General features: G+C 33.9%; 1 protein-coding gene across 2 annotated transcripts in view; it reads right to left on the reverse strand.

Moving 5' to 3' along the window:
* RAD50 (RAD50 double strand break repair protein) overlaps window positions 1–14,443 on the reverse strand; it is an 85,957-nt gene that overhangs the window by 23,654 nt on the left and 47,860 nt on the right. For both annotated transcript variants that reach the window (XM_006923150.3, XM_025040570.1), the window contains exons 14-20: window positions 12,432–12,621; window positions 11,939–12,065; window positions 11,323–11,516; window positions 9,349–9,459; window positions 8,826–8,918; window positions 8,635–8,748; window positions 770–897 (exon numbers count right to left, since the gene is read on the reverse strand). In XM_006923150.3, the coding sequence (XP_006923212.1) occupies window positions 770–897; window positions 8,635–8,748; window positions 8,826–8,918; window positions 9,349–9,459; window positions 11,323–11,516; window positions 11,939–12,065; window positions 12,432–12,621 (957 nt within the window). The remainder of the gene's footprint in view (window positions 1–769; window positions 898–8,634; window positions 8,749–8,825; window positions 8,919–9,348; window positions 9,460–11,322; window positions 11,517–11,938; window positions 12,066–12,431; window positions 12,622–14,443) is intronic.

A 14,443-nucleotide genomic window follows, 5' to 3' on the forward strand; every position in this document is an offset into this window, starting at 1 on the left:
AATTAAAATTTCAATTTACTATATCTCTTAGAAAAACTTAAGCATTCTTTGGTTCAGGTTTGTTTGTAAAGTTAAGAAGACAAATGAAAAATCTACAAGAAATGGTTGAATGAATGAATGAGAAACCTATATTTAACCTGCTGAGGCGGTTCAAAATCTACTTGGTGAGCACAATCTTTTATACTAGACTAGTGCCTTAGCATCAACAGGGTTCTTATGAAATTTTTAAAGCAACTCTAAGGCAGAGAAGGCAAGAACAAAATCTTCTCTGTTGCACTAGGAAGACAGTAACTACAGTTAAGTACCAAAAAAACAGATGAGAGAAGAATTAGGTGAATCTTAAAACAACAACAACAAAAAACCCTGCCCTAGTTGGCATACAACTGGGACCATCTAAAATGGGTCTACAATGGCAAATGACTTTGGCAATTACTCTACTGGCAATATTAGAAACTGCACAAGCTCTAACCTAGGCAGGGTCTACGGGCTCTATATTATTTTTGCTCAGTAACATTATCTTGTGAAGCGGGCTAGTAGAAATCTGGGGGCATTTTTAAACCTGCCCATCACTGCTGTATGACTATACATTCTATATCACTTCTTCAGGAATTTAATTCGCAAAGCCATAAAATGTATTTGTATAAAAATTCTGTCCACCTTCTTATAAGTTTCAAGGCACATTTAGGCTAAAGTCTTAATTCTTTTAAAAATATTCTTTACAATTCAATGATAAAGACCTTTACTTAAGCAATGCTTTTTAAAAGCATACTTTTTCATTTGTAAAACCTGCATTTGACCCATTTCCTTCAAATGTTGTTCTCTTTCTTCTTCAACTTCTTTTAGTTCTTCATTTCTTTTTCTTAATGTTAGGTTATCCTGCAGCCATCTTTCTTGTATCTAAATGTAAATATTAAATCAGTTAACAAAAATAATCAAGTAACCTACATGTGATTCATAACAGGCAACTGCTGACAGGGAGAGCTAATTCTACCTTACTTAGAATCATGCTAAATGCAACAGAGGGAGAATAAGCCAGTGTGAGGAGATCTACAGGCCCAGACTAATGTGGATGACACACATACATGCAAAACAGAAATTTAATTAATGAAATAAAAAAATAACTAGATGTTTAAATATTTTATACCTATACCCCACTGGATCATCTTGCATAGGAACCCCACAATGGAGCTTACTGATCTAAAAGATCACTTTTATCAGAGTTTCCACTCAATTTTTTTGCCTGGTTGTATTTGTCTCCTAATATGTGGCAATACTTAGATACTGTTAAGTATATCAGATAAGACCTTTATATTCAAGCTAACATATAATAATCATACAAGGCAGTAAGAAATGTCACAGAAATAGTATTTATCTATGTACTTGAGGACACTTTTCTGGCCTTTGAATTGAACTGAAAACCTAAAAAGTTGGCTGTTCTTACTGAATAGTTTTGACCTTAAAAAAGACCTAATCACTTAGCAGCAGCAGGAACACCAACACAATATTTCAGTAGTTTTGCTGGTGATAATAATAGACTTATGTTGTCAAGAAACAAACATTGGTAAAAAATTTATACGATGATTCTGAAATTTAGAGAAATAAATTTCCTGCAGACACAATGTTGGTTGACATACAGCCTGATTATAGAAAACTCATTGCAAGTTCAAAGTCAGGACTTCTCAAAGAGGGAGCTAGGAGCCTCCTTCAGTAACCCTTGCAGGCAAGGTAAACTCAGTCAAGTAGGAAGAAAGAGAGAGAGGTAGATCTTTGACATATCTTGTTGCCAATAGTCATGGCACAGAGTCACCAGGGAAAAAGGATCTGGGAGGTGGGAGAGAAGGGAAGCCAAGAACTTTTCTCACATGCTTATTTGTTCACATCCAACCTTGCCCATCTATGAATCACTATTTTGAGGTTTTCTTTTTCTTTTTTTAATTAACTATCATTAAGGCTACCTTCGGTTTTCCTAGAAATAATAACATAAACATATACATATCTATTAAAGGCATCATTACAAGCAGTTAAAGGAGATTAAGACATATGGTTGCAAATATTCTTTTGTTGCCACGGCAACCTCATGTACAACTGCAGCTGCTGTAACTCTCTAAAATTCTTCCATGGGAGACTATCCTTGTACTTTTTCCTTATTAGGAACAAGACAATGTGCTATTGCTTGCTTTCATCATTATGTAACACTGGAATTTGCTTTGATGGCCACATGAAATAACTTTTTTCTTTTGTAAATTAGTTCTCAATTCCAGTTGTTTCAGGTGTACAACATAGTGATTAGACATTTATGTAAGTTATGAACTGATTCCTCCCCAATAAGTCTAGGACTCATCAGACACCAATTATTATATTACTGATTATATTCCCTATGCTGTACTGTACATCATTTTGTCTGGTTTTTAACTGCTAATTAGTATTTCTTAATCTTCACTTTTTTCATTCATCACCCAACTCTCCTCTGAATTGGTAATTATCAATTTGTTCTCTTCAGAGTTTGTTTTGTTTGTTCATTTATCTTGTTTTTTAGATTCTGCATGCAAGTGAAGTCATATGGTATTTGTCTTTCTTGTCTGACTTATTTCACCTACCATAATACCTTCTGGGTCCATCCATCTTGTCGCGAATGGCAAGATTTCATTCTTTTTTAGGGCTGAGTAATATTCTATTGTGTGTGTATGTGTATGTAATGGTCTTAACCTCATTGTATGTCATTGCCTCCTTTGTCATAGATTAATTGGCCAAACAGGCATGGGTTTATTCGTGGACTCTCTATTCTCTTCAATTGACCTATGTGTGTTTTTATGCCAGTATCATACTGTTTTAATTACGATAGCTTTGTAGTAATAGTCTGTTATCAGGTAGTGTGATACCAACTTCTTTTTACAAACTGCTTTGGCTATTTGAGGTCTTTTGTGGTTCCATATAAATTTTAGGATTATTTGTTTAGTTCTGTGAAAAATGTCATTAGTATATTGATAGGGACTGCACTGAAGCTATAGATTGTGTTGGATAATATGGACATTTTAACGATACTCTTCCAATATACAAGCACAGTATATGTTTTCATTTATTTGTATCTTCTTGAAGTTATTTTAATGTGTTATGGTTTTCAGAGTACAGATCTTTACCTCCTTGGTTAAATTTATTCCCAGGTATTTTATCCTTTTTGATGCAATTGTAAATGGGCTTCTTAATTTCTTTCTGATACTGCATTATTGGTGTATAAAATGCAACTAATTTCTAAATATTAATTTTGCATCCTGCTACTTAATTCATTTATAGGTTCTCATAGTTTTTGGTGGAATCTTTATGATTCTCTCTAAATAGTATCATGTCATCGGCAAATAGTGATGCTTTTACTCTTCCTTTCCAATTTCGATGCCTTTTCTTTCTTTTTCTTGTATGAGTGCTGTGGCTAGGGCTTCCAATACAATGTCGAATAAAAATGATGAAAGTGGACATCCCTTGTATTGTTCCTAATCTTAAAAAAAAAAAAAGCTTTTAGGTTTTCACCATTGAATATGATGTTAGCTCTGGGTTTGTCATATATGGCCTTTATTATGTTAAGGAATGTAACATCTATATCCACTTTGTTGAGAGTTATCATAAATGGATGCTGGATTTTATCCATTGCTTTTTGTGCATCTATTGATATGATCATACGATTTTTATACTTCATTTTGTTTATGTGACGTATCATGTTAATTGACTTATGGATATTGAACCAAACTTGCATCTCAGGAATAAAACCCACCTGATCATAGTGTATGACCTTTTTAATATATTGCTGGATTCGGTTTGCTAATATTTGAGAATTTTTGCATCTATGTTCATCAGGGATATTAGCCTGTAATTTTCTATTTTATAGTATCTTTCTCTGGTTTTGGTATCAGGATAATGCTGGCATTGAAGAATGAGTTTGAGAGCTTTCCCTCCTCTTCAATTATTGGAATACCTTGAGAAGGATAGGTATTAATGCTTCTTAGAATGTTTGGTAAAATTCACCTGTGAAGCCATCTGGTCCAGGACTTCTGTTGGGAGATTTTTGATAAATGATTCGATTTTGTTAGTAGTTTTCAGTCTGTTCAGATTTTGTTTCTTCCTGATTCAGTTTTGGAAGGTTTTATGTTTCTAGGAATTTATCCATTTCTTTCAGGTTGTCCAATTTGTTGGCATATTACTGTTCACAGTATTTTCTTATAATCTTGTGTGTATCTCTGGTGTCCATTCTCAATTCTCTTTCATTTCCGATTTTATTTGGGTCCTCTCAATTTTTCTTGATGAATCTAGTTAAAGGTTTATTAGATTGTTTATCTCTTCAAAGAACCAGCTCTTGATTTCAATGATCTTTTCTATTATTTATTTTTTTAAACTCTAATCTTTATTTCTTTCCTTCTACTCACTTTAGGCTTTACTTGTCCTTCTTTTCCTAGTTCCTTTATAAGCAAAATGAATGACAGAAATAATACAGGGGAGGAATTAGGACTATTTTGTTATTCTAAGCTACTTATACTGTCTATGAAGTAGTATAGTGTTAACTGGAAGTAGACTTGGATTAGCTGTAAATGTTTATCGCAAACTTTAGGGCAACCACTGAGAGGATAAAAAAGAAATATAACTGATATACTAAGAAAGGTGTAAGGTTAGAGTGAGATTTTTGTTTCTTGAGATAGGCCTGTATTGCTATGAACTTCCCTATTAGAAATGCTTTCAATGTGTCCCATAGATTTTGACTGTTTTCATTTTCATTTGTCTCAAGATATCTTTTGATTTCTTCCTTGATCTTTGTTAACCCATTCATTGTTTAGCAGCATGTTATTTAGCCTCCACATGTGTTTGTGTTTTTCAGTTTTATTTCTGTAATTGATTTCTAGTTTCATAAAACTGTGATCAGAGAAGATGCTTGATATGATTTCAGTCTTCTTAATTAGGTCTCTAAGAGCATGTTACCTTTCTCAGACACAATCTCCACTAGTTTTCACAACCAGATGTTATGGGAACTTCTCTTCCCAGCCCTGGTGCCCCAGGCTGGGAAGCCTGGTGTGGGGCTGGGACCCCTCGATCCTCAGGGGGACCTCTGTAGCTATCTGTTCTGCGGATGTGGCCACAGCCCATTCCACATCTCTGCCTCTCCTACCAGTCTCAATGTAACTTCTTCTTTATATCCTTGGTTGTAAGAATTCTATCCATCTAGTCCTCACGTGGTTCTCAGTGATAGCTGTCCTGTAATTTAGTTGTAATTCTGATGCCATCATTGGAGGAGGCAAACTGTTTTGTACTCCGTCATCTTGACTGAATGTCAGCATGAAAGAACTATTTAAAGGCAATTACATTTTTTGGTGAGATTGATTTTTGGCATGAAATACTATTTCTGGTCTGTTTCCCTGCATAGTCACCAGAAAGGTAGGCATTTCTTTCTTTTAGGTTAGATTCTATTGTCCTTACTTTCATTTTGAAATACAGTACATAGCACATTAAAGAGTACAGTATCCCTAGGCTCAAATCTCCGTGTTACAACTTTCAGACTGTATGACTTTGGGGAAATTAGTTTAAATTCTCTGAGCCTAGGTTTAACTGTAACATGGTGATAATAATGCCACCTGTTATATAGAGCAATTGTGGAGATTACTTCACATCTACTAACTCATTTAATCAGTTTAGTGTCTGGCTCAATAATTGTTAGTGAAATGCCTTTTGGGTCAAATCTGTCCTTGTACTTTAAGCAGTGAGAATTCCAATTATAGTTTACAAAATATAAACTATCAGAGAAAGGCAGGAACAAAAACCAGACGCAGTTATAGTACACCAGAATTATTTTTCTATAATACTAGCAATTTGACAATGTAAGGTAAAGTTCTACCTCTGTTGCTATTTTTTTGATCTTGGGTAAGTTAGATCACTTTCAGTTCCCTTCATACGAAAAATGAAGGAAATTACTATTAAATTTGTGGACTAAATTTAGTAGGGTTCAATCATGTAAATAAGCTACTGTTGGGCTTTTCAACTCTTAAATATTAACCTATATCACCCAGCTCAGATGATAGTAAATGCATGCAGCTGGCCACTTAAAGGAAACAAAAATTAGCTAGGACAGTAGTCTTTTCTTGCCTTCAGACTCAAACTAAAACCTTGGCTCTTCTTTGGCCTGTTGACTTTCCTGGTTCTCAGGCCCTCCAACTGACAGGAACTATAACATCAGTTCACATGAGTTTCCAGCTTGCCAACTACATACAGATCTTGGAATTATATATATAATACATATATTCATTCATCTACCTATACCTTGTTGTTTCTTTAGAGAACCCTAACACATATGCATATATCACATTTTGTTAGTCCATTCATAAGTTAATGATCATTTGGATGGTTTCCATATTTTGACTATTAGAAATAATGCTGCTGTGAACAAATTTTTATGTAAACCTATGTTTTAAATTTTCTTGGTTAAATACTGAGGAGTGGAAAAAACATGTTCTTGATGGGTGCCCCTAGCCCCTAGTTGTTCTCTAAACACTAACATTTATTTTAGGCTTCAATTGTACCTCCCTCTATGGAACATCATCAAGGGATGATAGAGATGCTAAAACACTTAAAAAAAAAAACAGCCCCATGAAGTTTGTTGAAGACATGATTTTTTTTAATCTACATGGTATCTTCCTTTCTATGAATGCCAATGGAGACATTTTTCTCTGGTCTCAGTACAGGAACTGGTTTCCTTTTAGTTTTGAGACAATGTGAATCTTAACTAATCTTAACTTCCTCTCTTCATGTGACTACTAGAATCTTTATGAAGCACATCAGATTTCATAACCTACATGTGATGCACAGTAAGTCCTCGTTTAACATCATCACTAGGTTCTGCAACTTGAAGTGAAATGATATATATAACAAGACCAATTTTATCATAGGCTAATTGATATAAACACAAGTTCCTAGGTATCTCATCAACATTATAACAAAACAATGTTATAATGTACTTCTCTCCTGATTTCATTAACTTCTTGTCCCTTATTTCCACATTCTCATTTTCCCATTAATTTAAATTATTTGGCATTGCTCTATGTATATAATTTAGTAAAGAATTTCTCAAATAAGGTAGGTTACAGAACTAATAGTCAGATCCACTAAATTTAGACCATCAACTTGAAAAGGGTCACAGATTGGTAAATCTTACTCATCTTAGTATATGTATGTATATGGAGACATATTACTGATTTAGAGATTGTGATTTTAAATAGGCAATCCACATATTAGCTAGTGATAACTAAGTATTTTGTCATATATGCATCATAAATTTATATAGTAATTCAGCATATGTTAGATGGCAGAGATTCAATTTACTTTTGCCTGATAGTCATACATTTGAAATTCCAGGCACTATAGTAAGAAACCTTGCAGAAACCTGATGTGGCTAATTTCAAAGAGATGTTTGACCACCAATTATAACCAAATACTGAAATCATTAAAACAGCAAATTTTGTTTAAAATGGTAAGAACAGAGAAATGGTATATAGTTGACCCTTAAACAATAAGAGTTTGAACTGTGCAGGTCCACTTAAATGCAGATTTTTACCTGTACTGTTTTCGATCCATGGTTGGCAGCAGATGCAGAGGGTCAACTGTATGCACTGATCTACACCACTTTATACAAGGGACTTGAACATCCTTGAATTTTGGTTATCTGCAGGGGGTCCTGGGACCAATCCTCCAAAGATACTGAGGGCCAATTAAGTTTTGGGGGAGTCAAAAGTTATACCTGAATTTCTGACTGCACAGGGGATTGGCATCCCTAAGTCCAGTATTGTCCAAAGATTAGCTGTAGTTTTTAAAGGTATATTAACTACCATGCTTGCATAAGACACGAAGACAGTTTCTCATTGTGATTTTAATTATATCGTGGAAATCAATTTCTTTAGTAGAGAAAATAAATGACATAGGAATCAACTAAAAGATGGTTTAATATTTAGATATTTTACTTATAGACTTTAAAAAATATATTATTACACCTCAATTCCTGTTTTGTGTAATTTAATGAAAATATGTTAGAATAAGAAAAAAAAACCAGATATATGTAGGTATTTATTGCCACAGTTTCACAATAAGGAAGAAAGTAATCAAGTTATGGCACATATACAGAATGAAATATTTTATATCCATTAAAAAATATATCCATTAAAAAATATTATGGATCTGTGAGCTGAGTAGATATGTAAGATCAAATTGCATTAAGCGAAAAAAGGTGTAGAATATGAGTGGTATATGCTCTTATCTGTAAAGGTAAATACATATACACATACACACATATATTATCTGCTGGTGTATGAATAAGAAACTTCTTTAAGAACAAACAAAAAGCTATTAACAGTAATGACATCTAGGAGTGAGAATGATAATTAGCAGAAGGGAGGGACTTTTATTTTAGGCTTTTATGTTAAAATTTTTACCACGTGGATCTTTTATTAAAAATAATCATTTAAAAAAAAGGAAAGAATATGGTATTGGAATTGATTTTCTCTACTTTTTGCATTTTTACTTAACAGATCTACTGTAAATAAAAGTAAAAAATAAAGAAAAAAATGTTATTGGTAAAAGTGATATCATAAGCAATAAGCAAAAAGAACCTACCTTCTGTGTATCAATATCTTGTCTCATGATTCCCATTTCCTTATTTATCTTTTCTTTGCGTTTCTCGCATTCACTTAGTTGAGCTATTACTTTATCAAGTTCAGTTTCTTTTTGCTACAAAAAAGAAAATTCTTTAAGCATAAGAAGTAAAAAATATAAACAAATAAATAGTTTTAAAAGTTTTAAATTACCTTCTTATAGTCGTCTTTCCCATCCTGAATATAATTCTCAATGTTTTTCATATAACCATGAATATTTTTAACCTTCTCTTTGATATCATTTATCTGTGGAAAAATATTAAGTATACACTGGTTGAGGACCAGGGCATTTAAGATTTATTTTCATGGAAATATCTTATACTAAGGTAACGAAAAATTAGAACACAGTGAAACACTGGCTTGGAAATCAGAAGTCTTGAGTTCTAATTTTCATCATCAGCAAATTTTATGATCTCGGACAATTTTCTTTATCACCTATGGGATTGGATTGAATAGGCTCAATTTTCAACTTCTATTTTAGACCAAGAAGCAAACTAATTTAAGTTTAATCCTTACTCTAACAAGAATTTTTAACATCAAGATTATGTTACAAATCTGAAAATACCATTTATCTTATGTTTTTAATTTCATGTGAAATAATAGTGTCCAACATCGTACTCTGAACATAATATTTAATATATATATTTGGTAAATAAACATATAAATGAAATCTTACTTTATCCTGTGTTATTTTGTTGCTTGTATTTTTTTTGTAGACTAATTCTTCTTTTTCCTGTTGGAACTTTTCCAATGTTGTTTCCAAAGGGCTTATCTGCTCTTTAGCATCCTAAAAATATAAAAACTAAGTTTTACCTACATTCCATTACCTTATTTCAGGTGTCAGACTTTATAGACTTTAAAAATCAACTCATTTGCTCCTTCCAACAACCCTTTGAGGAAGGTGCCATTATTTTCAACACTTATTTCAGATGAGTAAACAGGCACAGAAATGATTTGTCCAGGGTCGCAAGAGCCAGTAAATAAAAGATCCAGGATTCAAATTCCATACAGCTCCAGTCTCTCTCTGAGCTACTATGCTATACTGCCTCACTGCTGTCTTGATTCATAATCTACGCCATGTGCTCCCAATTATATGAATATATGGCTTCAGGTTTAAGTTTTTGTGAGTTTGCAAGGGCCCATGTCAGCTCCGTGTGACAAAGAATAGGAAAAGCTCATTCACTCCAGGTCTCTTTTATAGATGGGAATATGATTGTAAAGAACACTTTTGTCCTGAAGCTAAGTTTGCTAAGACTCAGTAGGTATTCTATGGTAATAAAATGTACTGGTGCACACTGATATTAATGTGTCCACAACTATTTTGGAAGGAAAGGGGTTTTCAGGTACAAACTAGTTTACTCATCAGAATTCTGCATTATGTGCCTTCTAACATCTCTACAGCATAATTATATGATAACCACTGTTCGAAACAATGATCTTTAAGCATTTTAAGAATCTGAAAAATCTAAAGAATACGCTAAGGTAGAAATGGTTACTTGGTATTATTTCATTGCAGGTATATTCTTTCATACTGGGAAGTGGTATGGGGCAGTGGGAAGTCAAATGTCTTCGATTTCAGGAGACCTTAGCATCTGAAATTAACCTAGTTTCTTCCTAGCTGTGTGAACTTAAACAAGTCATGGGACACCTAAAAATCTCAATTCCTTTTTCTATAAAAAGGGATTTAGTCACATATTTTAACGGGGTTACTGAGATACTAAATGGCTATTGTCAAAGTACTCTATAAAAACTAACTATATAAATGTAAGACGCTACTATTTTATATCATACTCTACGCCTCTGATAATTTGTAATTCAAAAATACTTAAACACCTATACTAACTATAAATTCGATAATATATTTAGTGCTTACTCAATGTATATATATAATTATGAAAACCTAAATAAGATTATTATTTCTAAAACTGTTCAAAACTTAATTGGTTGGGTCTCAGATGTGATTAATCTAGATGAGGGATTCCAAATGGGTTCCATTCCATGTGGCAACTCAGTGCCTGTTCATTGTTTTGGGAAGGATTCCAAGACTACGTCTGGAATCAAACAGAGAAAGTGCTATGACTGAGAGGTAGTATCTGCCATGGACACAGACTCTGTAGATAGAACGAATCTCCCATATAGGCAGGAATCCTTACATGGAGTTAGCCAGCCACCATCTGACCACCTCTAATAATAGGAAGTTCACTATTAAATTAACCAGGCAGCCAGTTCTTCCTTATTATAACCAAAATCCTTCTCCCAAAAATCTTTACCAAGTTCTGTCACGCAGGAGCCATATAGAATCATTATACCATTTTCAATTTATCCTCACAATAACCATAATTCTAAACACTACAGCAGTGGTCTCCAACCTTTTTGGTACCAGGGACCGGTGCTCCTATGAGAATCTAATGCCTGATTATCTGAGGCGGAGCTGAGGTGGTGATGTTAGTGCTGGGGAGCGGCTGCAAATACAGATGAAGCTTTGCTTGCTCACCCGATGCTCACCTCCTGCTGTGCGGCCTCGTCCCTAACAGGCCATGGGCTGGTATCATACTGCAGCCCTGGGGTTAGGGACCCCAGCACTACACCAATAAAAAGCATTTATACATTTGAACTAATTTAAAAGACAAACACATATGAATGTCCTTACCTTTATCTCTCTGTATAAGGACTGAACTTCAGTGGAGAATTCCACAGTCTGTTCCTCCAGCTGCTGACGACGCTGTAAATTAGTGGATATCTGAAGTTTCTCTGATTTAAGTTCATTTGTTATACTTTTGAGGTGTTGAATCTGTTCCTGCTGGTCCTGTATAAGCTTACGATTCAATTCAATCTTACTGGAAACTGAATGAAAAGATTGATACAATGACTAATGTAAGGGTACAGAAAATGCTATGACCAACATCCTTCCAGTTTTACAGGTCTATGGAATTCGCAAAGGCAGGTTTCTATGGGTCCACGCACTGCAACAAAAATGCCACAAGTACCCCTCCAGCCCCTAAACCAGCTTTCTGTCCCCTCCTGGCCACTTACAGGTGAGGCTGAGAAAGAGTACGGCTCAAATAATACTCATCATCCAAAATCTGTTGTGCAAAGTGAGGAAACTGAGAAGTGATGCTTTTGAGAAAAAAGAGAGTGACTATACTGTGAACTGGAAGGAAGAAAAACAGTTCCTTGTCCACATAACAGGTGTAAAATTTATGGTAAAAAGCAGATGCTGGGAATGTTGAAGTCTTTAAAGGGTACATGAGGAAACACTGTATTACCTGTATCTAATTTGTGTTGTTTTTCTTGTTTTTCCTGGTTTACTTGTTGAACGGTTCTATCCAAGTCCAGTCCTTGTAGCTTAGCTGCTTGTTGTGCAATTTTTCTTTCAACATCTTTAAGTTCCATCTTAAGAATGAAACAGTTCTCATTTAAGAAACTTACTGCATTATCATTATTGAAAAATCTTTAAAAACTGCTATTTTTAATCCAAATTTACGACTTTCAGATATTTTAATAACATTTAAAAGGATGAAAATGAAGTTAATTTTTAATAATTTCTAATAATTTCAATGATATAAGCAATACAAAGCAGACTAAAAATGAAAACAAACAGGACTATTACTTATTTCTTATAATTTATGAATAATTCAGGATGAAGACCTCTAAACACAATCTGTACCTGAATACCAGCTATTGTTTTTAACACTCTCACTTAACGTTTGAACCACCATGAAACAAGTTTTATTCTGCCTCAAATGGCAATAAACTTACCTGCAACCTCTCCATAATTGTAACATCTGTCAGACTCTGTTTAGCACTTTCTTCTTCAGGCATGATTGTACCCAAGAGTGTTTCCTGTTCTTCTATGTCATTCTTTAGGCGCTGCATGTCTCTATTGACATTCTGCAGTTTGTTTCTTAATTCTGGTATTTCCTTCTCTTTCAAATCAATTATGCCTTGCCTTAACAGAGAACACACAATTAAAAATAAGCTACCTAATATTTTCTCATAATGAGACTGAAGTTATGTATTTTTGACAATAATATCATAGAAGTGATATTGTATCCTCAGGGCATCATATCAATGGGTACATGATGTCAGTATGTCTTATTAATGGAGATGTTATTCACTTGGTTAGGATGGTGTCAGCCAGAAAAGTTACTATTTTTCTTTTCATAATTAATACCTTAAGAGAAATATATTAAGACTATGTAAATAACCTGTTTCTCCTCAAATTTGTGCCCACTGATTTTAGTATCCTTTGGTAGATGCTGCTTGCAACAATTATTATTGTGCTGTTTGCGGCCATATTCTACAAGTTAACTGACCACACTCATCAAAAGTAAAAAGATCATCAAAGACAGACTGAAGAACTGTTACAGACTGCAGGAGCTAAGGAGAAATAATACTAGATGCAGTGTGGGATCCTGAGTCAAGTCCTGAAACAGAAAAAGGACATTAATGGAAAGACTGCCAAAACTCAAATATGGTTTGTAGTTTAGTTAAGAGCATTAAACCAATGTTTACTTCTTGATAACTGTATTATGGTCACATAAGTTTTGATCATCAGGAAAAGCTAGGTGAAGGGTATATATACTATTTTTGTAGTTTTTCTGTCTTAAAAGATAAAAAGTTTAAAAAATGGTGGAAAGAAGGAAGAAAACCATTCAGCCAAGTGCCACATGGGTTTATAGTACAAAAGCTGTTAACCCAGTTTACTGCTGCTATTCCAGCTAATGTGGCAGGTACTGGCCCCATACATATGCATATATTTTTTGCCATTATTTTATTAATTCTTTTTATGGTTAAGTTCAGAAATAACAAAAGTAGACAAAATTCACACTGAAAACTATGGGCACATTTGTTTTAAATCTTGGTAGCCCAGAAGGGCTAACTAGGGAGAAGTTTTTCTATTTTATATTCAAGATGTCTGTGATGATCTGGTTAATGGAAAGGAGCAATTCCCTAGTATTGAGACACTGTCCTGCCCCGGAAGCTTATCAAATCCCACCCAATCTTCAAGGCAGCCTAGTCCCTCTTCCTAGGACATCTCCTTTCAGAACTAGTTTTTACTTGTCTCCCTCTTCTCTGAATATCTACATCTATTTCATTACCACCCAACTTAGCACTTAAAGCACTGCCTTTCTCATATAGTTTCTTTTTTTCCTGGTTTAGTGTCTTAAAAAAAATTTTTTTTTTAATTAGAGTTGACATACAGTATTATATTAGTTTCAGGTGTACGACATAGTGTTAAACGTTTATAATTTATAACGTTGCTGATACCTCTAAAACAATTAAACTTGTATTTTACCTTTTAAGAAAGCTATTAAGTTTATTTTGGAAAATTCCAAATTCTTATTTAAAATTAAATTAGCACAATAAATTAAACTGGCTTTTAATGGGAATCTTATAATAAACTAAAGGAGAAACTAGAAACTCAAGGGTTAGCTCTTGAATACTGCTAGTACTTAATGATTTTAAGAAGTCCACAGTATGACTAAGAAATGCCAACTTGAAGTAATTTCTTGCAATAGATGATCTATAATTTTTTATACCACAAAAATGAAAAAATTCTGAGTAAATATGAAGGTATGCAGATTATGAGTAATTCCATGCTCACATTACTTCCTAAATATTGTGGTCACAAACCACAGGTTGGTCTTAAATTATGTGCCCAGTAACTAAAAAGTGACACAGCTATGAAAGTCAAGCATTCACCTGACCTGGGGACATCTTTGTGGAGATCTACAGGCATCTGTTCACAATTTTAACCATTTTTAAAT

The sequence above is a fragment of the Pteropus alecto genome, unplaced genomic scaffold (assembly GCF_000325575.1).
Source record: "Pteropus alecto unplaced genomic scaffold, ASM32557v1 scaffold78, whole genome shotgun sequence".
Taxonomy (NCBI): Eukaryota; Metazoa; Chordata; class Mammalia; order Chiroptera; family Pteropodidae; genus Pteropus; species Pteropus alecto.